At 40.8% G+C, this 25656-nt stretch overlaps 1 protein-coding gene across 38 annotated transcripts in view; it reads right to left on the reverse strand.

The window, feature by feature from the left end:
* Window positions 1–25656, reverse strand: part of NCOA2 (nuclear receptor coactivator 2) — a 297091-nt gene that overhangs the window by 8767 nt on the left and 262668 nt on the right. For 22 of the 38 annotated variants that reach the window (XM_063817157.1, XM_063817181.1, XM_063817165.1 and 19 more), the window contains 9 exons: window positions 22836–23051; window positions 19860–19989; window positions 13474–13639; window positions 10326–10604; window positions 10057–10134; window positions 8230–8671; window positions 6307–6484; window positions 5505–5703; window positions 2915–3004 (listed from right to left, as the gene is read on the reverse strand). In XM_063817157.1, coding sequence (XP_063673227.1) covers window positions 2915–3004; window positions 5505–5703; window positions 6307–6484; window positions 8230–8671; window positions 10057–10134; window positions 10326–10604; window positions 13474–13639; window positions 19860–19989; window positions 22836–23051 — 1778 coding nt within the window. The remainder of the gene's footprint in view (window positions 1–2914; window positions 3005–5504; window positions 5704–6306; window positions 6485–8229; window positions 8672–10056; window positions 10135–10325; window positions 10605–13473; window positions 13640–19859; window positions 19990–22835; window positions 23052–25656) is intronic. The other 16 variants (XM_054656809.2, XM_063817184.1, XM_063817177.1 and 13 more) reach the window with 1 other exon arrangement.

The following is a 25656-nucleotide window of genomic DNA, read 5'->3' on the forward strand; positions in this document are numbered from 1 at the left end:
TGTGTGGCCACTCATTTCCTGTACTCAGTGGAGGAGAGAACAGGATTGGCACCAGGAAAGACACCAGCCCCTCTAGGTATATACAGACAACATCTACAGGACTCCCACCAACAGCCAGCACCTCTGCCACTCGGGACTGTGATTCTTAAAAACAAGAGAAACCGCATGGAGAATATGCACACAGTAAGTTAAAATCTGGAGCAAACTTATGCTATTACTTTCTCAACTTGAATGCTAGTATTAACCAAATCATCAAATACCCACTTTTTTTTGGGAGGAAACTGAACAACAACCCTGTACTGTCTCTACTGGGGGAGGATTTTTTTTTTTTTTTTTTTGAGACAGAGTTTTGCTCTTGTCGCCCATGCTGAAGTGCAACGGCATGATCTCGGCTCACTACAACTTCCGCCTCCCAGGTTCAAGCAATTCTCCTATCTCAGCCTCCCGAATCGCTGGGACTACAGGCGTGTGCTTCTACACTCGGCTAATTTTGTATTTTTAGTAGAGGTGAGGTTTCACCATGTTAGCCAGGCTAGTCTCAAACTCTTGACCTCAGGTGATCCATCCGCCTCAGCCTCTGAAAGTGTTGGGATTACAGGCTTGAGCCACTGCACCTGGCCAGGAGAGGATTTTTTATTTTATTTTTATTTGTACAAATTTATGGGGGTACATATGAAATTTCATTACATAATGCATAGTGAGGGATCAAGACAGGGTTTTAGGGTGTCCATTACCCAGATGCAATACATTTTTAACTATAGTCATGCTACTCTGCTAACATTACATTTATTCCTTCTAACTGTATGTCTGTAACCTCTCACCCACTTCTCTTCCTCCTCTCCTGCCCTCACAGTCACCCTTCTCAGTCTCTGTTATCTATTTTTCCACTCTCTACTTCCATGTGAACAAATTTTCTAGCTCTCATATGTAAGAACATGCAATAGATATTTGTCTTTTTGTGCCTGCCTTATCTCAGTTAAGATAATGACCTCCAGTTCCATCTATGTTGCCACAAATGACATGATTTCATTTTTTTAATGGCTAAATAGTATTCTACTGTGTATATGTACCACATTTTCTTTATCCATTTTATCTACTGATGGACACACAGGTTGATTCTGTATCTTTGCTATTGTGAATAGTGCTGCAATAACCACAAGAGGGCAGGTATCCCTTTGATATACTGACCTTTCTTCCTTTGGGTAGAAACCCAGCAGTGTGACTCCTGGATCAAATGATAATTCTGTTTTTAGTTTTTTGAGAAATCTCCATACTGGCTCTACTAGTTTACATTCCAACAGTGTATGAGAGTTCCCTTTTTTACTCTATCTTGCCAACATCTGTTATTTTTTGTTTTTAATAATAGCCATTCTGACTGGGGTAAGATGGTATCTCCTTATGGTTTTTATTTGTATTTCTCTGATGATTACTGATGCTGAGCATTTTTAATATAACTGCTGGCCACCTGTACATTTTCTTTTGAGAAATTATTCATGTCCTTTGTCCACTTTTTTTTTTTTTTGAGATGGAGTCTCACTCTGTCACTCAGGCTGGAGTGCAATGGCATGGTCTCCACTCACTGCAACCTCCACCTCCCAAGTATAAGTGATTCTCCTGCCTCAGCCTCCCAAGTAGTTGGGACTACAGGCACGTGCCACCACACCTGGCTAATTTTTGTATTTTTAGTCAAGATGGGTTTTCACTATGTTGGCCAGGCTGGTCACAAACTTTGCCCACTTTTTAATGGGATTATCTGTTTTATTCCTGTTGAGTTCTCTGTATATTATAGATATTAGTCCCTTGTTGGATAAATGGTTTGCAAATATTTTCTTCCACTTAACAGGTTGTATGGGATAGGATTTTTTAAAAAAGAGCTACCTACTGTGAAGGGTAATATCTCTTACCTTAAAGGGCCACATAGGCCCATTTATCTATGTGCCAAACTGCTCAGACTTCTTCCTGCAAGAGATCTGCTGCTAGGTACACATTTCAATTACGTCTAAGTACTAATTATTCTACAGTTTCATTGGCTGAACATGGTAATATCATTCTCTTTAGAACAACTGTTTAATAGGCCAGGTGTGGTGGTTCACGCCTATAATCCCAGCACTTTGGGAGGCTGAGGTGGGTGGATCACCTGAGGTCAGGAGTTCGAGACCAGCCTGGCCAACATGGTGAAACCCCGTCTCTACTAAAAATACAAAAATTAGCCAGGCATGGTGGCATGTGCCTGTAATCCTAGCTACTCAAGAGGCTGAGGCAGGAGAGTTGCCTGAACCCGGGAGGTGGAGGTTGCAGTGAGCCAAGACTGTGCCACTGCATTCCAGCCTGGGCAACAAAGCAAGACACTGTCTCAAAAAAAAAAAAACAAAAAGAGAAGTGTTTAAGGTGTAATAGGCAAATAATACAATAATATAAATAATGTACTAGATTGTTCCTAAACACAACGAAATATAGAAAACCCTTAAGAAGACTTAATTAAGGGAGTGAACAATGTAAGTTAATTCCTCTTAATCCTCCTAAAAATCTAGCCTTATAATTCAGAAATAGCAAAAATAAAAGTTTGCCCTAACACAACTAATTATTTGCCACATTATTTCTTGCTTTGCTATCATAGTATCATTCCAGGGCAAAATTACTGTTCTTTTGTTGGCTACGAAGACTACAGAAAAAAAAGATAAATAAATAAAAAAAAATTTAGTGTTCTTAATTCATATGGTACCATTAGCTGAGTTAAAATGAGCTTAAAGAAATAATCATTCACACAAAAGCACTGTATGCCAGATGAAACTAGAAGATATTTTACAACTATCTTTAATCTACTGGTTGACAATATATCTATGCCAGTTTTGGTCTATCAAATATTCATGTTTGCTTTACTTCCATATTCATATATTTCACTGTTCTTTCTTACCCGTGTTGTGTCTCCCTCCTGCTTAATCATATCCATTCCAGGCAGCTGGTTTGGGAACAGGTTGCCTCCCCTCAGAGCAGGATCATTAACCTAAGGACAAGAAGACAGGACAGTGGCTACGCAGAGCAGAATGTCCAAAAGTGCACTGGAAAACAAGTGGCCGCCGCCCTTCCTCTGTTTTTAGGGGTGTAAAAACGGGGAAAAGGAACCGCAGAACAATGGCCTCATCCTACACAAGCTCTCCCATGTACGTATTTTGCGGAGTCTAGAGGAACATGAAAATACTCATGAAATACTAGCTGCCTTCAAAATTAACCTTTATCTGCATGCTGTACGGAAATCAAATTCAATTGACTTAATAATAATAGAGCCATTTTTGTGCCATAACCAGCATGCTTTCTTGGCTTATTCAAATTAGACCAATGACTCACATTTGGGACTTTGAAGTCATCTGAGAAATTCCTGACATCTTTGCTACTTAGGCAAGTTATTAATTATCAAGAGCAAGTGTAAATACCCAAACTAGTGCTGGACTTTGTGAATTTACTCTGACCAAATGGACTATTCATTTGCATTTGTACATTTCTTTACACATTAGAAAGTAAATGTGCAAATGCTAATAGAATAATGATTTTTGTAGGAAGACACACTGCAGTTGTGCCTTGGGGCTTCCAAATTAACCATGGGATTCAAATGGTTTAAAATCATGCAGAAGTTTCAAAACAATCTGGATTGTTAAAAATACATCAAATAAAAATGCATCAATTCATTGCTGAGCAGATTGGACTAAGATCGTATTACACTAGACTATCTCAGTAGCCCTTACTTTGTACGCTTTTCTTCAGCAAGCAAATTAGGAGTCATTAGTGGCCCATTTTTGCAGGAAATAAAACATCAACCCTACATTTCTCCATTGAAGAAATAAAAGCATAGATATCTCTCTATAAACACACGCATATATTTTAAGAGATAGGGTCTTGCTCTGTTACCCAGGCTGGAGTGCAGTGGTACAATCTTAGCTCACTGCAGCCTCAAACTCTTGGGCTCAATAGATCCTCCAGCCTCAATTTCCCAAGTAGCTGGAATTATAAGCACCTGCCACCATGCCTAGCTAATTTAAACTTTTTTTTTTTTTTTTTTTTCAGAGACAGAGTTTTACTATGTTGCCCAGACTGGTCTTGAATTCCTGGCTTCAAGCCATCTTCCCACTTCAGCCTCCTGAATAGCTGGGATTATAGGCACAAGCCAACATGCCAGGCTAAAAGTCTGTATTTCTTTATGTCTGCTTAATGTATCCAAATAAGCATTTAACTGCCACCAATTCAACAACAGAAGTGTAAGTTATTACTACAAGCACACAACCTTCTTAAAATGCAAAGGGCTTTAAATTTTCTCATGTACCACTTTACATTTTTATTAATCGTTTTAAAGAATAAAACACGGAAGCTCTGTAATAGTTCTTAAAATTTTCACAAAAATTGTGGTCTACTAACAGAATTAAATAGATCTAATCAAACTCTTCAATCTTTCACCATTCTCACAATCTTGTTCTAACAGACATTCACAGACCTGTCAGTGATTTCATGCTTAAGTCATTTACACTTTCCATACTGCACTTTCTCCTTATATGAAATAAGAGTCAAGGTCTTGCCATATTTTTTACTTGTGTGAACTACTGAGGATCAGTGGTAGAGTGGTCAGCATTTTGGGCCTTTAAAAACAAGATCTTCTGTAAATACCATGGTACAATTATTAACCTCTACTTTTACCTCTGAATCAGCCACAGATTTTTGGATTCCAGGCTGGCTACTGCTATCTCAAATGCTTTGAGTCTCTCTGCCATCTAGTCAAGTTAGGAACAGAATCATTTTGATGTTGTTCAACGCAAAACAATTATTTTAAAAAATCATTGCCTTCACGTTCCAAAGTAAAAAGAATAGTTTTTGGATTATCTGTGTCTGTCTCTTTGCATAAATGAAGGATCATTTCAAACTAACTGGATGGCAGGTAGTTTGGCCTTTGCTTTTCATCTGGTTTTACACTTAGAAATAAATCCATTATTAAACTATAATCCTCTAGCCGGGCATGGTAGTATGTGCCTATAATCCCAGCTACCCAGGAGGCTGAGGTGGGAGGACTGCTTGAGCCGGGAGACGGAGGTTGCAGTGAGCCAAGATAGTGCCACTGCACTCCAGCCTAGGTGACAGAGTGAGACTCTGTATCAAACAAAACAAAACCCCCCCAAACGATAACCCCCAAATAGAGCTATTTTAAAAGTACACTCACTATTTCATCTTTAGAGATTCATTTTAGATACTGGTGAATTCCTCAAGAGAAAAATGTCAATGATAAGAAAGTTACAAAATATTTTAAAAGCTCCTCAAGCAGTCAGGAATCCTTTCTGTTTATTTAATCATTAACAAAGATTTTTATTAATGTCACTAACACAGGTGAAGGGTGAAAAACACTCCTCAAAGTAAATGTGGGAGTTGGTGGCTAAAGTCAGATACATGGAAAGATATATTTGATGCAGAAGTAGAAAAAAAGCCGTGATATGAAGCCACTGGGTTGCTTCTCCTTGGGCGCTCACCTGCTCGGGACCCATGGAGGACAGCCCTGACGTAGGCACGGAGGTCACTGAGGTCATGCTGATCTGTCCTGTCATCTGGTTCATGCTGCTCATGCCACCTGTGTTGGTCGCCATGGACACATTGATGTTCATGTTGTTACTGTACATGCTGGTGTTTGCTTGCTGCCCAAAGTGTGGTGGGGACTGCTGGGAAAACATGCTGGAATACAATGGAAAGATTGAATGAATGTTACAGCTTGCTGGTATCCAGAGGCAGGCAGCTCAGGGCACTTGTTTCTCAGGCGTTTACTCTGAGTGAATAAACCCGAACTGCATGAACCCAGGCTGAGACAGCCGGCAGGTGGTGGGCTTGCTGAAGCCTGAGACAGCAGGGGAAGTGGCATTCAATGAAGCTGTGGGGGCAATTCTGTGTGTTGCTGTGATAAATGATCACCAGGGAAACTTTCTATAGACTACCTGTCTCCTTTCTTTCTTTCTTTTTTTTTTTTAAAGTCTTTGCTCATGCAAGCGATATCAAGCAAACTTCTAAATAAGCCAGTTTACTTTTCCTAGAGCAGGAGTCACTAGAATTTACAAAAGCTTAGCAAGGAACATTCTTTGGAGGAACAAGAACATCCCTAACAAGGTACCACCGACCAATTTATGATAGAAATTGCTGTGGAAGGCGGTGACCTAGAAGCCATCCTTTATCACTACGTTTGATAAAAACAAACAGAAAGCTCCTCGGGTGCAGGCATGAAGGTGGGGGATGTCCTTCAGCTGTCACAGTGGCGGTATGAAAAGGAGAAGGATTTGCGGTTACCTGTTTCCGCCCATGTTCCCCTGCGCCCATCCATTTATGTCGGAGGGGGCCTGATAGGCTGGGTTGGCCTGAGACTGTTGCATCATGGGACTCTGTGTATGTGCCATTCGGGGTGACATAAGTGGGCTCTGGGGAGTCGTAGCCCCAGTAAAGCCTGGATCAGGTTGCTGACTTATTCCTTAAAAAAAAAAACAGAAACAGAAATCCAAAAGAGACTGTTAGTTATATTGTAGAGACTGGTGGCGGGGGGGAAGAACATTCCAAATTAGGCATGCATAAAAAATTACTTTCAAATATATGATTGTGTACTGATTAATTACATACATTTAAGAAAGATTCCAAGCTCGGATAAAATATGGAGAAAATAAAATCTCCATACTGATTCCCCCTAGTAGTTAGATGGTGCCTAGGAACCATTAACCATCATAGCTAGAGTTAGAAAGAAACAATGCTATTCTTTCTTCAAATTCCTTTCCAAATCAAGAATGAGTCACATATTTTGATCAGCAAGAAATATATATATATACACACATATAAAATCTCAAAGTATCACTGCAATTAGTTTAAATTAAGCTTATTATTATTATTTTGACATAGGGTCTTGCTTGCTCTGTTGCCCAGGCTGGAGTACAGTGGCGTGATCATAGTTCACTGCAGCCTTGACCTCCTGGGCGCAAAGGATCCTCTCACCTCAGCTTCCTGAGTAGCTGGGACTACAGGCATGTACGACCATGCCCAGCTAATTTTTTTAATTTTTAGTAGAGATGAGGTCTCACTATGTTGCTCAGGCTGGTCTTGAACTCCTGAGCTCAAGAGATTCTTGGCCTCCCAAAGTGCTGGGATTACAGGCATGAGCCATTGCACCTGGCCAGATTGTTTAAATTAAATTTAAATTGGATTAAAGTTCAGCTATATATCAAAAGTCAACTCATTTGAATAAATTTATATTAAATTAGCTGAAGCCATTCCATGATGAGATGGATCCACCTTTAAAAATAAATAGCTGTATTCATGGTTAGCTTGTTTTGTCTTTATAAAGAGCTCTGTGGTACTTTAGGGCTATCCAATATTAGTAAGAATAAGAAAAAAATTCAATGTATGCTTCTGGTTCAGTTTCGAGGCAAACAGAATTTAAACTAAAAGGAAAGAGAACTTTCAGCACACTTTTCTAAATCATCAAGAAGGAAATAGAGAAAGGAGCTGGGAAACAAAGGAGGCAACTTAGAGTATTTTGAGGATGGTATTAAGTACACTTTTGCATAGAAGACTTGTAAAACATGCATATTTAATTAATATTTAAATTAGCTACAAAAGAAAAGCTTAAGATCATATAGAAAAAGGCTGCACATTATCTTTCTGTTCTTTAAAGAAACAGGAGACTTGGATTTTGGCAACAGACTTCACAGTTATTTACAGATAACTGGCAAAGGGTAGGGAAAGTCATTTTTGAATATTAACATTAATGTAAGCACTTACTTTATCAATAATTCAACCATTAACTGAACATGACATGCACACAAATATTAATGTTCATGACATTACACACTTGGTATCTCTTAAGACTGACATTAAACAACAAATCAATATGAAGAGGACTAAAAGGTCTCCCACTGTAGTTTCTATACAGTACTTCTCAAGAATTACCTATTCATTAATGATCTGGTATAATCTGTAAAGTATTTTTCAAAAGTCGCAGAATGTCTATAATATTTAAATTTATAGAGGTCTTTTTACATTTTGTATCTATTGATTTGTTTGAGTCAGACTCAGAGGCTTTCAAATATATAAACATATATGCACTTGTAGACATTGACATAAACATAGATCCATACACGCTCGCACACAAGATAGACACAGTCTATGCACACACACTTACTTCGGTCATTCTTAAAGTAAGACCTGCACTCAGAGAAAAGGAGGTACCTGAGCTGAGAGCCTGGAAGGTACTGTGCTGGACTTGGGGACTCCTCACAGGCCCCAACTGTCCTCCCAGGTTTCCTATCATTCCCTGGTTAGCCAGATTCATCTGGGAGCCATGCAAAGAGCTGTGAGAGAGGAGCTGTGACCCAACACTGGGGGACACTGGGGAGAAAGGACTGGTGAAAGGTGGTGGGGATGTAAGTCCAGTACCGTAGTTTGGAGGAAATGGAAACTGCTGTGCATTTGCCTGGGGAATCCGAGGGTTGCTCATAGTTGCTGGCATACCACTAGGAGCCACCATGCTTGGTGTCATATTCAACCCTTGTCCTCTCATCATCAAAGTTCGTTGCTGAACTTGCTGTTGCTGATGCATTTGTCTCTGTCGAAGATGCTGGTTCAGGATTTCCCTCTGTCTCTGGGCCAGCATCTGTGCATTAATAGGTGCCTGAAATCAGGGGCAATACATGGAGGAAAATGTCGGGGACAGACATAGATTAAAAAACAAAGTGAGTATTATAGAGAGGCTAGCAAATGGTACTATCATCTGTAAAATTATTTGGAAAAAAATTACATGAAAGGAATAACTCAGAGTTGAACAACTAGTGATTGAGAACATGAGCTTCTAAGTTCTAAAGATATGATTATTCTGAAGCTTTGCTATGACTCAGCAGAGTTAAGTTTGATGCTAATATCAATTAAATCATTTTGTAAGGACACAATTAACTGAAGGATCTCAAAATAACACAGTCCTTTCTATAAGAAGACTGTAATATAAACCCTGAGGATGGTAGTTTAGAGTCTCATTCAAGTGACATTCAAGTCTATAGAGAAATAAAATCACTGGGACAAAAGGTGACGTGGTGCACTTCACAAAAGGCTGAACAGAGGCAGGAGGAAAAGGGGAGAGCGAGGAGAGTGCCTGATAAGAACGCACAGAGACCGAGTCAGAGGTGGAGGGTGGAGAGGGAGGAAAGGCAGGATGGATGAAGGGAAGGGATCCCAGTGCTTGCTGTCAGTGAGAGGCATGAGGCTGCTAAGATATCGTTGATCCTCATTTATGAATTCCACATTTCTGAAGTTGCCTACTCAGTAAAATGTATTTGTAACCCCCAAATCAATACACATGCCACTGTCACGGTCATTCGTAGACATGAGCACAGTGGTAAAACATTTCAGATATGCAATGTGCACACTTCCAGCAGAGGTTGAACAAGGCAACACTTTGCCTTCTGGTTTCAGCTCTCATACTGTAAACTAGTGTCCTCTGTGATCTATTTGGTGGCAAGATTTTTGCATTTTTTGCTTTTCCTGTTGGTGATTTTGCTGCTTAAACTGGCTCCCAGGCATGGTGCTGCAGTGCTCTCTAGTGTTCCTAAGTGCAAGAGGCGGTGATGTGCCTTCTGGAGAAAACAGGTGTGCTAGATAAGCACCATTCAGGCCTGAGTTACAGTGAGTTCTTTAAACAGAAACACACATAAAACAAGGTTATGTGTTGACTGGATGATGGCAATGTTGTGACCAGAGGTCTGCAGGAACCCAACCCTGTATTCCTCCTAGGAACAATAGTTGGCTATTCTCTAATTCAGTGTTTGCAGTAACTTTATGTAGCACAACTTCTTAGAATAACAAGAATTGACTGTACCTGGCAATAAAAATGGCAGTGATTAGAAGGGAAAAATATAACACACTAGTAGGTAACTAGGTGACAGTACAGGGCTAGTGTGCTGATCTGGATCCACGTCTACTAAGTTAACTTTCTTCAGAGAGGAAGAAATGACAAAAGCAGCTGCATGCATACAATGAAAGCTAATGGCTGGTATGTTGCCTTACCTGTGTTGGTACTCCAGGCCTCAGAGTCAAGTTCACATTGGAAACATTGCTGATTTGATTCATAAGTGGCTGGCGATTCTAAATACATACAAACAGGATGAATACATTTTAAGAACAGAATACATTTTACTTTAAATCAAGTTTCCCAAGTAACTGCCCTCCCCAACCCAGTATCTGCACGTTGTTGGACAGCTGTGCTGTCTCACATCATCTTCCCCATGTCCTCCACCCAGCACCCCTGACTTCCCAGGTGCCATCGAAGAACAGACCTGCTGTGCTTGGAGGCGATGCTGAAGTTGAAGTCTTAGTTGATTTGGCTGGTTCTGCACTAGGCCCGTGGGCCTGAGGCCCGGTCTGGGCTGCATACGGAGTGTGGCATAACTAGGCCGCTGTCCCATGGTGTGAAAGTTTGGATCTTGCATGGGAGAATAGCTACCCTGGGCCATTTGTGCCTGAGATGCATACTGCTGTGGGAAAACGGGCGCCTTCTGCTCCAGCATGATGTTGGAATCCTGACTTGAGAACTGTTCTGGATCTACTGCTTGGCTCTGGAGAGAAAGTCCCAAATAACAAACAAATAATTAAACCATAAAAACAGCAGAGTCAATATAAGGCTGTTTTCTCTCACTATCATATATTTGAAGCTTTTTATACTTTTTAATATTATACTTACTACACAAAGGTATCTTTAGAGCTTGACTCCACTTGTCTTTCTAGAAAATGCCTCTGCTCACAGCTCTGGTTACACAAGGACAGAAGCCGGGGTCACACTGGACTCCCAGCAGCACTTCTTCCAAGGGAAGGGGAAAAATGGGTCAGGACTACAGAATGCCTCCTACCCACTCCACCAATCATATTGGCCTGGACTTTCAGATGCAAATATCCCCTGGAAGTGTTAAGTTTTTTGATTGATTATTTGTATCTGTAGAGTTCATTTTAATTAGATAACCTCTTTGGCACCTGACTGGGATCAGCAGTGTGGGGTACTGACCATCATTATCCTGATTTTGTAGCTAAAAAAAATGAGACTTAAAGACATGAAGTGAATTGCAATAAGCCCTATTCAGCTAGTACATGGTGGGGTCCAATTCAGTTTGTGATTTGGGATCTGAGCTCCTCACCAATGTGATGCGCTGCCTATTATCTACTGCTTTCTGTGGCTGTCAGGATTTCCTACGTGCCCCACATTTTGCCATCATCCTCTCATTACCTACTAGACATGGTTTATGTGTCTGTCACTCCTGACTTTTTTTTTTTGAGACGGAGTTTCACTCTTGTTGCTCAGGCTGGAGTGCAATGTTGTGATCTCGGCTCACCGCAACCTTGCCTCCCAGGTTCAAGCAATTCTCCTGCCTCAGCCTCCCAAGTAGCTGGGATCACAGGCATGCACCACCAAGCCCGGCTACTTTTGTATTTTTAGTAGAGACGGAGTTTCTCCATGTTGGTCAGGCTGGTCTCGAACTCCCAACCTCAGGTGATCTGCCCGTCTCAGCCTCCCAAAGTGCTGGGATTACAGGCGTGAGCCACCGCGCCCGGCCTCAAGTTTTCTTTAGCTCAGCGTTGTCCTAGGCCTTCTTGAAAACCATCTACCCATGTAGTGCTGGAGCCGCCCAGAGCCCTGAGCTCTGATCAGCACAGCCCTAAGGCCAGCCTGTGACAGCCAGGAGCCCACTGCCCTCCCTATGGTAATTCTAAACACAGGGATGGAGCCTAAGCAGAGGAAACCACTCATTGCTGAATTACTGCTCTAACTAAACACAAAACCATCTCAGAACTTTAACATGAATACGAATACTTTGTATTCTATACTTCCCTCAATTCTACCTAATAAACATATTTCTATAATTCAGTTTCATGACAATATTATAATGATGGTGGATTTGATGAGACAAAATAGAAATAACAGAAATGAGTGAAAAACAGACTAAAAATATTAAATGACATGACACCTGTTTTGATAACATTACAAGTCACTCAGCAACTCCACGGATCACATTTTAAAATGTCACTTAGATAAACTCAAGGATAAAATAGTACTGAGTGCTAAATTCTAACTATCACTGAAGACAAAGCAAACCAGTCACACAGGAAATACTTAAACTCCATTTTCCTTTCTTAATTTATTTCAGGTTATATCATGTAACCTCAAGTCATTTCTTTCCATTCTGCTGTTTTCAATATGAATTGATAAGTCACAACTCCCACCTGTGTCTGCTCAACTGTGGGAATTATGACAAGACTAATTTTAATGTTTCAGAGAAGTCTCCAATGACTCTGCATCATCTTTCTCTCAGAAAGATGATGACACATCGTATGGCCAAGAAGTAGACTGGACACTGGCAGGTACTTTTTGGCAGTAAGAAATAAAGATGATTCATGCTAAGTAAGGAGGAAAACAGTAACTAGAACATGATGGTTTTTCTGGGTTACTCTTTACACAGTAAGCCAGGCTGCACTGCTTCACACACAGTTAGCTGTGCAGCCAGTTCAGATAGTGTTTTGTTCTTTCAAGGGACTATGTTAGGTTATTTACTATATCATTGCTATCAGGTACTCTAAAAGCAGGGACTTCCTTTTTTATAGTAACCAACTAATTACTTGGAAGAAGAAAGCTAAATAAGCTCACTAAGATTAGTTAACTTTTTTATATTCCCATTTACGCTTAAATATCCCCAAAATTATGGTGGGCTAAACCATAAGTGAAAGGAACTGTAGCTAGGACTATAGGTGTGTGCCACCACAACTGGCTGCGACATTTTATTTTTTTTTTTTTGGTAAAGACAGGGTTTCATTATGTTGCCCAGGCTAGAGTGCAGTAGCTTTTCACAGGCACAGTCAGTGCACACTACATCCTTGAACTCCTGGGCTAAACCATAAGTGAAAGGTTTAACCCGCCATTTTTGAAGGTAAAAATGATGAAAGAGTTGCAGCTACCTGTAAAATGACTTCTGCTAACTTATGTGGAAAGTATTCTTTTAGCACAAACAGCTTCCTATCACCAGCCCACAGGTGTGAAATGAATACTGGGGTCACGACTACACTCACACCAACTTCCAGGGGGAAGCGTTCTAGGTCACAAGGCAGCAATGTGCTGTTTGTGGTTTCTCTGTATCTTGTGTGTCCTTCCCTATCAGCAAGGGTGGACACCAGGTGAAATGGACTTGAGTTTGTGTCTTTCTGCTAACTTGAACTGTATGCAATGCTCATTTTCAGTGCTCTCCATTCTCAGGCAAAAGTTTATGTGAGGGTTACAAGGAAAGGGGAGGAAGAAACAGGGCCAGCCTGTTTTGAGGTAAAAAAAAAAAAAAACAACAGTATATTCTAAAAAGCAGACCATGGAGTACCTGTAAACAGAAAATGGACACCTCTGCGCCCATGAGAGCGCTTGGCCCCCACCTGCTGCCCTTCCGCGCATACCTGGCTGACCAGTTCGGGTATTCCTAAGGCTCTATCAATCTCCTCCAGGCCATCAAAATTCCGCAAGGCCAGATACAGCTGGTCCAGGAGAGCTCCCTCATCACTCGGAGACTCAGCTGCAGGATGTGGACATAGCAAGTCATCTGGAGAACTGCCAAATGGCTGCCTGTAAAGACAGAAATGTCACCTTGGGCCAATGGAAAAGCTAGTTGATTAGAGAACAAATTCTTTATCTCAAAGGTGAAAGTATCAATTGACTTCCAGGGTTGTTGCAACAAACTACTGTACCAACTCAACACAGAACAAAAGGACAGTCTGAAATATTCGATACACTTTATTCAGTGCCCAATACAGGCCAGGCACAAATCTAGACATTTAAGGTATGATTTTTATTTCTATTGGTCCCACTTCACGGCTGGCAAAGCTGAGGCTTAGTGAGGTGAGGTCCACATGGATCTGTGTGAGTCCAGGGCTCACCAACCTACACCGACTGCTCAAGCATGTAAATATTTACTTGGCATTGAAGGAACCAAAGGACTTTTCTGCCCTTTAGTAGGAATCACTGATTGACTTAAGATTCTTAGTTAGAAGCTGTGATGACCCACCTGGGAGAAATGAGAGAACTAGAGGCATCAGAGCTGCATTAACTTTCTTGAACTCAGCTGCAGCTAGATTAAATTTGGCTGGGTTGATAGGAAATTTCTTAGTCATGCACAAGCAGGCCTGGAAAACATTTATTTTTCTCTGAGACAGGGTCTCACTTCATTGCCCAGGCTGGAGTGCAGTGGTGTGATCATGGCTCACTGCAGCCTCAACCTCCCGGGCTTAGGTGATCCTCCTACCTCAGCATCCAAGTAGCTGGGACTATAGGCACGCGCCACCACGCCTGGCTAATTTTTTGTATTTTTTTGTAGAGATGGCGTTTTGCCATGTTACCCACGCTGGTCTTGAACTCCTGAGCTCAAGCGATCCACCCACTTCGGTCTCCCTAAGTGCTGGGATAACAGGCGTGAGCTACCACACCTGGCCTGAAAACATTTATTAAAACCCTCAAGAAGTGTATCTGTTAGCCTTCCTGCATTAGGTACATAAGGAAAGTGGATCATCAACATGCAAATTATATTTGTTATTATATAAGATAATTGGTGATAAAATCAGAACACTAAACTCTAGATTACATGGTACATACAACTCCTATACATTTAAATTAATTGTCAGAGTAGAGGAGGTGTGTGTGTGTGTGTGTGTGTGTGTGTGTGTGTGTGTGTGTATGTGTGTAGTGATGCCATCATGGCTCACTGGGCTCAGGTGATCCTCTGGCCTCACCCTCCTGAGTAGCTAGGACTATAGGTGTGTGCCACCACAACTGGCTGCTACTTTTTTTTTTTTTTTTTTTTTTTTTTGGTAAAGACAGGGTTTCATTATGTTGCCCAGGCTGGAGTGCAGTAGCTTTTCACAGGCACAATCATTGCACACTACATCCTTGAACTCCTGGGCTAAAGGAATCCTTCTACCTCAGCCTCCTGAGTAGCTGGGACTACAGATTTGATGTGTACCACCACGCTTGGCTAATTTTTGTATATTTTTTGTAGAGACAGGGTCTTGCTACATTGCCCAGGCTGGTCTCGAACTCCTGGACTCAAGCAATCCTCCCACCTTGGCCTCCCAAGTGCTGGGATAACAGGCGTGAGCCACCACATCTAGCCTAGAGGAGGCTTTTAAAAAAGAGCTTCTGAGTTGCCTGAATACTAAAAGGGAAAATGGTATTTGTACTTTACCAAAAGTCTATTTTGTACTCTTAGAGTCACTACATGATGTTTTGGAGAAAATAAACGTTTACAGATTAAAAAACAAACAAAAAGTTTATAGATGAGCAAACTCATTCTTAAGCAAGTCAGAATAAACTTATCAAGAAATGAAGTTACCTATGAACACAGTTCAATATGCCATGTGGTTTTTAAATGCTCTAATATGCTATTTTGGCTTAGAATTCTGAAATACTGAAGTGCTAGCACCGAAACCAACAATTAATTTCAAATGGTCATAAAGGAATGCATTAATAACAACCTATTCTCTCCACTCACCTCTAGTAACTTGGAAATTGTCCAGCTGAGGGTCCCTTGAGGCCACGCGTCACCTGCTTCCCCGACTTCCTCACTGCAGGAGCTCCTTGCATTTCTAAGGGACCCACCCAGACCCCTGAGAGGCAGGTGCTCTTCCCACTCCCGCCCCTTTCTGCCCCTTTCTTGTCACTGCTGGGCTTCACAAAGTCACACATGCTGGGAGCTTGCTGGCTCCTTCCTCCTGCTTCTTCTCCACAGCCCACACTCTCCTAGAACTTTCTTTAAAGCAAATGTGATCAGACTGCTCCACTACTGCTACACTTAGGGAGGGGGAGGAAGAAGCAGATGCAGAAAAGCAGTCAGGAGAGGGAGAAACCACTGGACTGTCTGCCATGATAGCAAAGAGAGAAGGAGATTCCTCAATGAGGAGGGGCCAACAAACATGGATATGGCAGGAGTTCCATGAAAGAATTCAAGTCAGTCAAGAGTAATGTCAGCTATTTACCAAATTCTCCTAGGCAGCTATCTCATTCCCTAAAAATGCTAGTTAAGTTAGGCATTAAAGGATTTTCTTTACCTAGATTTTGTCATTTTCAACTTGTTTCTTTGGAAGCTGCATTCATATGCAACCCTCCCGTCCCAGATGTATTCAGTGATGGCAGGTTCGTGTGAAATCTAATGCGTGCAGGCTGCACAAGGAGACTTCCCAGCCTCACATCTGGCGGAAACCCACTGTCAGGAGGAGGCAGGCACTGTCTCGTGCCTTTGTAAGACCACTCCACCTTGACAGATCAGCAATACAGCCAAATGCTTAATAACAAACAACTAAAACAATCATTTGAATTTAAACAATTTCCTACATCATAAAATCACTTTTTGTTACATGCTTTTCTTTTTTAATTAAAAAAACCCCAAATAAATGCAGAGATTAAAAAGTTAAACAGTGCCTCCAGACCGTCCCACTTTGGTCAAGGCCCTCTTCAACACAAGTTGGGACTCTCGGGACACTTTCCCAACAACTTTCCTGCTTGCATGGTATCTCTAATTCTAATATGATGCTCTCAGGTTCCCATTCCCAAAGCACACTTTACTGAGCAAACAGGCCCTACTCAGAATTCTTATGTGGTTCTTCAGCTCTCCCAGGAAAACGCCCCTGGAATAGGGTGGTAGTGGTGGTGGGTAACGCCTAACCTTCCCAAACTTAATGTTCATGCCTTCCCTGTGAGCTCCAGCTACCACGGGCAGCTGATCTTTCTCCAAAAGATGCTACACATACCACCAGAAAACCAAGACCTTGACATTTACCCCATCCTTCCCACGCTCTTCTCCAGCTGAGGGTCTATTTTCCATTGGGGTGCCACCCATCTCCTCATAGACTGCCCCGCTTTCTCCTCTCAGCATTAAACCACTTACTGTGCTATGCTGAATTGATACTAACAATTTATGTTAAAAACGCAACTTCACACCATGCTCACACGGGGCAAGCATTGCATCCTCTACCTCTTTTTGGCCCAGTGCTTGAACATAAACACAGTATAGGTGCAGTAAGTTTCTAGTGGATGAAAACAAAAGGTTCCTGATTTGGCTGAGCTACAATACATTAAAAACCACTTTTATATTCAGAAATACATACTGCCTTGTGGCTTGGTGTTACAAATTTGGGCATGAATGATATCACTTCCCTTAGAGATGTCATAATATGCTTGCTTACAGAAAAAACACTGATCCAGACTCCCAATCCGAACTTTATAAATGGCCACTAACACAATGAAGAAATTATTTTCCTATGTTTTGGGCAATTACATATAGTTACAACCTAGACAGCATCTGACAGATAAATATAATATTAAGACGAGAATAGAATTCAGGGTAATAAAGGGAAAAACACACACAGGCCCCAGGCTGGTGCAAAATAATAACTAATAAACAAGCAGAGAGAGATCCATAATCAATGGAAATCCCATACCTTAAAGTCTACATGTTTATTTATGGACTAGTAGGTCATTAAGTACGGGACTAAGAAGGAGAATTAGGTCAAATTCTCAGCACTTGATTGAGAAACCATAACATTACCATTTCTTCACTTTTCAAAAGTATTTTCAAAATTCTGCAAAAAAGCAGCAGCTACTGAATGATGAGAAATAGTCAACAAAAGAAACCTTACTTAGAGATACATTTCAAACAGGGGAAAATCAAATTAAAATTGTGAACTTAGGCTGGGCGCGGTGGCTCACACCTATAATCCCAGCACTTTGGGAGGCTGAGGCAGGTGGATTATCTGAGGTCAGGAGTTCGAGACCAGCCTGGCCAACACGGCAAAAGCCTGTCTCTACTATAAATACAAAAATTAGCTGGGCACCTGTAATCCCAGCTACTCAGGAGGCTGAGGCAGGAGAATCACTTGAACCCAGGAGGTGGAGGTTGCAGTGAGCTGAGACCACACCACTGCACTCCAGCCTGGGCAACAAAGTGAGACTCTGTCTCAAAACAAAAAAACCAAACAAAAATCCACCAAATTGTGAACTTAATGCAAAAGGAAGTCTTTCATGAAAGACAGCTATTGTATTTCAAGAGAAAACCCCTTTAATAAAACCAACAGATATCTTTAAAAAGTCATCTATAAATTTTTGGCTATATTATAAAGATCTCTTTTATATACCAGATGAATGAAGGAAAAAAAAAAACCCAAAAACCCATAATGGAACTAAAAGTGGAAATTAGCTATAAATACACGAATATGTGAATGTTACAGATTTAAGGGCTAAACTGCTATCTTTTTGAAATGTATACATAAACTGATGCTGGATTCATAAAACATTAAAAAACCTGGTTTCTAAATATTAACTGTGATGCTTATAAAGGGGATTTTTAAAAAGCACTGCTCTTCTTTTATTTCAAAAGAGAGACATGGTTAGAAACTTTATTACCCATTACTTCTGATTTTCTATGACAGTAAGATTACCATAAAGCTGGTAGTAAGTTTCTTCCACACTGAATTATTTAAAATAAAAATGTGAGAGTGGCTAGAAAAACTGAAATAACTTTAAACGTAATGAAAATGTTTTGTCCACACATTGCTTATGCAAAAAACCTAACTGATGGTAACAGAAACAACAACATGCTAGGGCAGTGCTGAGTCACAGACACTTGCACAGCAAACTTAACATGCTGACTCTATTACTGGAGTTTCGCTCTTGTTGCCCAGGCTGGAGTGCAATGGTGCGGTCTCAGCTCACCACAACCTCTGCCTTCCGGGTTCAAGCGATTCTCCTGCCTCAGCCTCCCGAGTATCTGGGATTACAGGCATGTGCCACCACACCCAGCTAAGTTTTTTTGTATTTTTAGTAGAGACAGGGTTTCTCCACGTTGGTCAGGCTGGTCTCAAACTCCTGACCTCAGGTGATCTGCCCGCCTCAACCTCCCAAAGTGCTAGGATTACAGGCGTGAGCCACCGCGTCTAGCTCCATTTTTGTTTTAAGAGAACTCTCCTCCTGTTTGGGCAACACTAAAAATCCTAATTTTGGGTCTAGTTCTTTCTAAAAACTAATCTTTGACATTTCATCCAGAAACAACTATCAGGTGGTGGATTTAATTATTATACATTTGTCCTGTGTTATATTCAAGTTTCCATGGAAATGGGTGGGTTTCTAACATATCAAATAAACGTATCTAGAAATAGCCTACCATTCACTGATGTCATGAAACAAGAATCAAAGAACAAGATGGACTGTGAGAAACCACCACCTCCAAGTATGACAGCAGCTCCAAGTGCGACAGCAATGGCTATCTAGCTGGGGCATGCTTCCCTGTCTACACAGTGTGCGCCTACCACTGCCCTTGGCAGCCAGTTTGGGACGAGCCACACCGCCTGCCTGAGGTTCTTCCTCTGTCACCCACTGCCTCAATTCTACTCACAGCAATCCTTACTCTGGCCCTGTGATATGCAGCTTTTACCAGCTGGACTGGCTTCCTGTCATGTCTGCCATCTGAAATGAGACCTTTTCTTCAAGATTCTGAAGGCTTCTCCAAGCATCCTGGTTGGATGATCTTCTGAAACATGGCTTATGATTTTTATACCACACACTACCTCAATATTACAGTTATCAGCATACATATTTTATTTTCCATTTAATTTGTAACTCCTTTAAAGGCATGTCCTAGGTCATACTGATTTCTGGATTCACCCCTCCTCTTCATGCACTGCACAGTAGATAATATAGTACCAATAAATGAAAACTGGTCAGGCACCGACTACTCAAAAGGAAAAGATTAATTTCTGGACAGGTATAAAATAACTGGCTACCCTAGGTGCTCAGGACTCACCTGTTTTGGCTGGCAAAAGACGCCTGGTCTATAGGCAGGATGCTTTCAGGCCATGGGGCAGTCTGATTTGGAGGAGCTTGTTGTTGGCTATACTGAGGTCCCCCCATGTTCATCTCTAATTCAGATGGCCCTAGAAAGGGAGAAGAAAAAAATCTTACATCTTTAATCAAGGAAGCATTTATTTCTGCTATGTAATATAAAGTGAAATGTCTGGTTTATGAAAAAGGGAAAACACAGAAGCAGTAATAATTAACTAGGTGAATATAAGAAGATAAAATTCTGATTCTGAAATAGAAGTCAATAAATATGAAAGCCATTTCAGAGAATATCTAGACAAGCAGTTCTAAACCTTTAGCATTTAAGACTTTAAATACTCAAAAAAGTTTTTATTCATGTGTGTTATATCTTACTGATATTTACTGTACTGGAAATTGAAATTGAGAAAACAGAAAAAAGTGTAGATTCATTTAAAAATCACAATAAATGAATTATATGTTAAAAGATTTTTTTCTAGATCCAAGTAAGCGGAAGAAATAAGATTTTTGATTGCAAAATTAAAAAAATTCTTTTATTGGCATCGTTTTACATTTCTGCAAATAGCTTTAATGCCTGGGTTAATGGAATAGAGTGAAATCCTCTGTTTTTGCATTTCATCTTCTGTGATATCATATAGCATGTAAAATTTCTGGAAAACTCTACCATAACGCTTGGGCGATAATAAGAGTGAAGAAGCCAACAGTGTTTTAGGATTAGTATGAAAATAGTTTTGGCCTTGCAGACTCTTTGACTGGGAATCAGGGTGCTGCACCATGTCGAGACTGCTGGCTCCTGAACGTCGACTAACTGTACTTCAGCTGGCTCCCCTACCAGAGAAAGAGCAGAGCAGAAAGGAGGCCAAGACAGCCCACAAGCACTCTTTCTCTGAAGTTCTTCGTAAGGCTTTAAAGCCAATGGATGAGATGAGCTTTTAAAAATTATATTATCATCATTATCTGTAGACCTGTATTCCATTCCAAAAGATAATTTTCTGTTGAATTAATAGCTTTTGGAGTTTATTAAAAATCAGAGAAACTCAGCTATACAAGAAAGCTTATAGAGCCATATTTCCAGCTCAAGAGCCAGATGCTCTTCAGTGAAGACTGAGAATAAATTACATTTCTGGATATAAGGTACTCACTATTATGATTTTTAATCAATAAATATTTTTAAATTTCTCATTTAATTTTGCACAGAAATCAGTTTTTAGCATTTTTCGTGCTGTCAAATTATACAAATTTATGTTTGAGAATCACTCATTAAGTATATTCAATGTAGTAAGGCAATATAAATGCCATCTCTGAGAAACAATAAGCCAAAATATGCTGAACAATTAAATAGGTAAGAAAACTAATGCCAAGTTAGGATGAAAATTCTACACTGTCTTGTCAAAACAACGCTGGCCATCTTTTTTTTTTTTTTGAGGAGGAGTCTCACTCTGTTGCCCAGGCTGGAATGCAGTGTTGCAGTCACAGCTCACTGCAACCTCTGTCTCCCGGGTTCAAGCGATTTCCCTACCGCAACCTCCTGAGTAGCTGGGATTACAGGTATGCGCCACCACCCCCGGCTAATTTTTGTATTTTTAGCAGAGACCGGGTTTCACCATGTTGGCCAGGCTGGTCTCAAACTCCTGACCTCAGGTGATCTGCCTACCTCAGCCTCCCACAGTGCCTGGCATCTTTTTGTGAATTATTTAGCTCTTCCTCATTGTGCAATATCTAAGTATATGAAAAGAACATAAACATTAACTTATTGGAATTATGCTAATGTACAAGAGGAGGGCTAACATGTCAATGATAAAGGAAATAATCTCAAGTATGAGTTGTACAGACCATTAATTTTTAAAATATAACAGCTTTGAGAGATAATTCACATAACATACAATTCACCTATTTAAAGTGTACAATGAGTTTTAGTATATTCAGAGTTGTACAACCATCACACCACAATCAACTTCAGAACACTTTCATTCCCCCAAAAAGAAACCCATTACTCATTAGGAGTCACTCCCTACTTCCTACCTGAGCCCCTCCCCACAACTCCTGGCCCTAGGTAACCACTACTTTACTTTCTGTCTCTACAGATTTGCTCATTCTGGACATTTCATATAAATGGCATCATATGATGTATCAGACCATCAATTTTAATAATATGTGAACTGTCTCCAAATAGAATTCTAGTAATCCTCACATTCTGTGAGATGTTCTGTAAGACCTTGCAACCTTCAGTGAGGGCCTGGGATAGTCTGATTTAGTAGTCTAGGTGGTGGCCCAGGAATCTGCATTTGAAGTTCCTGATATTGTTCTGATGATCACACAGCGTTAGAAACTACTGCTGTACCACCTAAGTTTTTTTTTTGTTTTTTTTTTTTGAGACAGAGTCTTGCTCTGCTGCCCAGGCTTGAGTGCAGTGGTGTCATCTTGGCTCAATGCACCCTCCACCTCCCGGGTTCAAGTGATTCTCCTGCCTCAGCATCCTGAGTAGCTGGGGTTACAGGTGCCCACCACCACACCCAGCTAATTTTTGTAATTTTAGTAGAGATGGGGTTTCACCATGTTGGCCAGGCTGGTCTCGAACTCCTGACCTCAAGTGATCCTCCTGCCTCGGCCTCCCAAAGTGCTGGGATTACAAGCGTGAGCCACCGTGCCTGGCCTATTTCTTTATTAATAGTGTGACATTATAATTCATTTCTTCCCCAAAGTTGAAATTAGGTAATTTAGTAAAAATAAAACATCTCAAAGGTAGTTGGGTCTCTTATATGACTGGAGAACTTTTGAGATTCTAATTCCATACAGAGTTCCAGCAAAATCCCACTTACGGCAGCTTCATGGGAGGATTATCTAAAATGCCCATAAGAAGCATGTCTTGAAAGAACTTATGAAGCTCTCTTTTCTAAGAGAGCATAAAAGTTAAAAGCAAACAGCACTAGAGCCACCTTACCTATATTCATGACCTGAGACTGAAGCGTCTGTCTTTGGCCAGGCTGGCTGCTGGGCCTCATGGGGATGCTGGCTGCTGGGTTCCGAATCATACCTCCTTGGACTGGCCGGTTCATGGCACTGGTGGTAGCAGCACAGGTGACTCTCACAGCCGAACTCTGCGGTGCCCATTCTCCAGATGGCATAGTAGGCCGAGAAGCACTGTTACCAATCATTCCTGCATGCAAGCCAAAGAAAACTGAGAGATGCAGTAACTGAAAACATATTTAGCATGTATGAACACCAGATGATCTTACCCTACAAAATAATCATTCTCTAATTCACACTTAGCCAATAGCTAATGTTCTCATTGGGCAGATGTGGGACCTTGGCTAAGAAATAACAATTGGCAATCACTACATAGTTTTCATAACATGGACCTGCCGCTCTTTATAGTTTAGAACAGCTATTAAAATTGTTCCCATTTGTACTTAGAAACAGGTGCCGTGGCGTGTGGATAACCCCAACTTCCTTCCTCAGGAAGTGAATCACATTAGCTGATATACACGTCAATGCTTTACTTTCCAAAAGGGAGGTAGAGGCCAAGAGGAATAAGGTAAAAACTGATAATCAATACTCTCATTATAAACGATAATCATAGAAGATATCTTGAAGTCTATATGAGACTTTATCCTCAAGTCTCCTTCAGGGTATACTTCAAAACTGACCAAGAGTAGCCTCTAAGCAATGGAGAACTTATAGATCTTTCTGATATTTACTGTAGTTCTTCATAGCCAAGGCAAGGGAGTTCCTTGCCTTGTATCCACTGTATTCCTGACTATACAGACCTAGAATGGGTTAGGACAGATTTGTAAAAATCCCTTCCTTTTTGAGGTGTTAACAGTTATCTGACCACACATAAGAGCGTAACGCTGCTAAGCAGGACTGTGTTTGCTCTGTCCTGTCCTGGCCCCCAGGATGCTGATAATGGCCAAACATTTGCTAAGACTTGATATTCTAAAGGGAAAACTCTTCAAATGAGGTCTCTTCATTTTGAAGTGTTTAATGATGGATACATGAAGGTTCTGCTTTCAAATATATGGCTGCTTTCATTTTCTTTAATTACGATAAACAACTAAAAATGGGGTATATTTAACAAATGAACATGCATTGTGGGCGTTTCTTCACTTACGAAATGAGAATGTGCTGTGATGATTAAGGGTGAAAGGTAGTCAGTTAGATTTTAAAGTTAAGAGGCCAGGCGCGGTGGCTCATGTCTGTAATCCCAGCACTTAGGGAGGCTGCGGTGGGCAGATTGCTTGAGCCCAGGAATTCGAGGTCAGCCTGGGCAACATGGGGAAGCCTCATCTCTATAAAAAATACAAAAATTAGCCAGGCGTGGTGGCAGATGCCTGTAGTCCCAATTACTCAGGAGGCTGAGGTGGGAGGATCACTTGAGCCTGGGAGGTTGAAGCTATGGTGAGCTGTGATTGAGCCACTGCACTCCAGCCTGGGTGACAGAGTAAGACTCTGTCTCAAAAATAAACTAAAATAAAAAGTTAGAAGGGTATTCTATTAACACATATTTTAAAAACCATTTTAGAATTAGATTTGAACTATAGAAAAATATTATGGGAAAAAGGGATTTTATTTTTTTTAAAATCTGTTATCTAAATAATATGACAAGATTATAGGAAGTCTAGAAAGCAAAAAAGAGAATGATCCATAATTCAACAATATTACTGCAATGATAACTGGGAAAGTCCCTCTCAGTCTGTGTTTTTTTTTTTTGTTTTTGTTTTTTTTGAGATGGAGTCTCGCTCTGTTGCCCAGGCTGGAGTGCAGTGGTATGATCTCGGCTCACTACAACCTCCGCCTCCTGGGTTCAAGTGATTCTCCTGCCTCAGCCTCCTGAGTAGCCGGGATTACAGGTGCACGCCACCACACCCATTTAATTTTTGTATTTTTAGTGGAGATGAGGTTTCACCATGTTGGTCAGGATGGTCTCGAACTCCTGACCTTGTCATCCACCCGCCTTGGCCTCCCAAAGTGCTGGGATTACAGGCATGAGCCACCATGCCTGGCCTAGTCTGTTTTTTTAAACAGCGTGAGGGTACTGTATGATCTTCACAGGCTGGACACCAGTGCTCTCTCGGCTGCTCGGATTTTAATACAGGCCTATTCTCAAATTCCTGCAGAAGATTCCTACAAGAACTCATATCTTCTTGTATTCTGCTGGTAAGCCTTAATAAATCATGGCTCCTTTTTCTCTTATAGAACTTTATATAAATCAATATTTTATTTATCTTAAATTTTAAATTAATCTTTGTTTACTGAATATTTAATGAAATGAATATGACTATATAATTAGTGAAGCAGTCAGTGCATGACATATGTGGCAGGCACCCAATAAATATTTGCTGAAGGAAAAAGTTACCTTAATACAGCACAGTTCACAGTTGCCATGAATTCCTTATAAACAATAGAAAGTTAAAAATCTACTTCTTCCCCTTAAATTGAACTCTTATATTCAGTTAACTGTGTAAACAGCACTCAATGTGTGTATAGGGATACAGGCTTGGCTAAAAATAAAATACCAACAGTTAAAACACCTACCACTATAAGTTCTTCTTACAAGATTTCTTTCCATGCCTTTGTTTCTAGTGACTCATTGAGACAGAGGAAGAAAGCTATAAACTGTGAGCAGCTTTGCATTAGAAAACAGCATCCTGCTATATCCATAATAAAAATATGTCACAGGGTACAGGATGTGGATGTGGTGGCAACAGCAATCAGTGCTACTGCAGTGACTTCCAATCTGAACTGGATATAAGCTTGGGAAT

The sequence above is a fragment of the Pan troglodytes genome, chromosome 7 (assembly GCF_028858775.2).
Source record: "Pan troglodytes isolate AG18354 chromosome 7, NHGRI_mPanTro3-v2.0_pri, whole genome shotgun sequence".
Lineage (NCBI taxonomy): Eukaryota > Metazoa > Chordata > Mammalia > Primates > Hominidae > Pan > Pan troglodytes.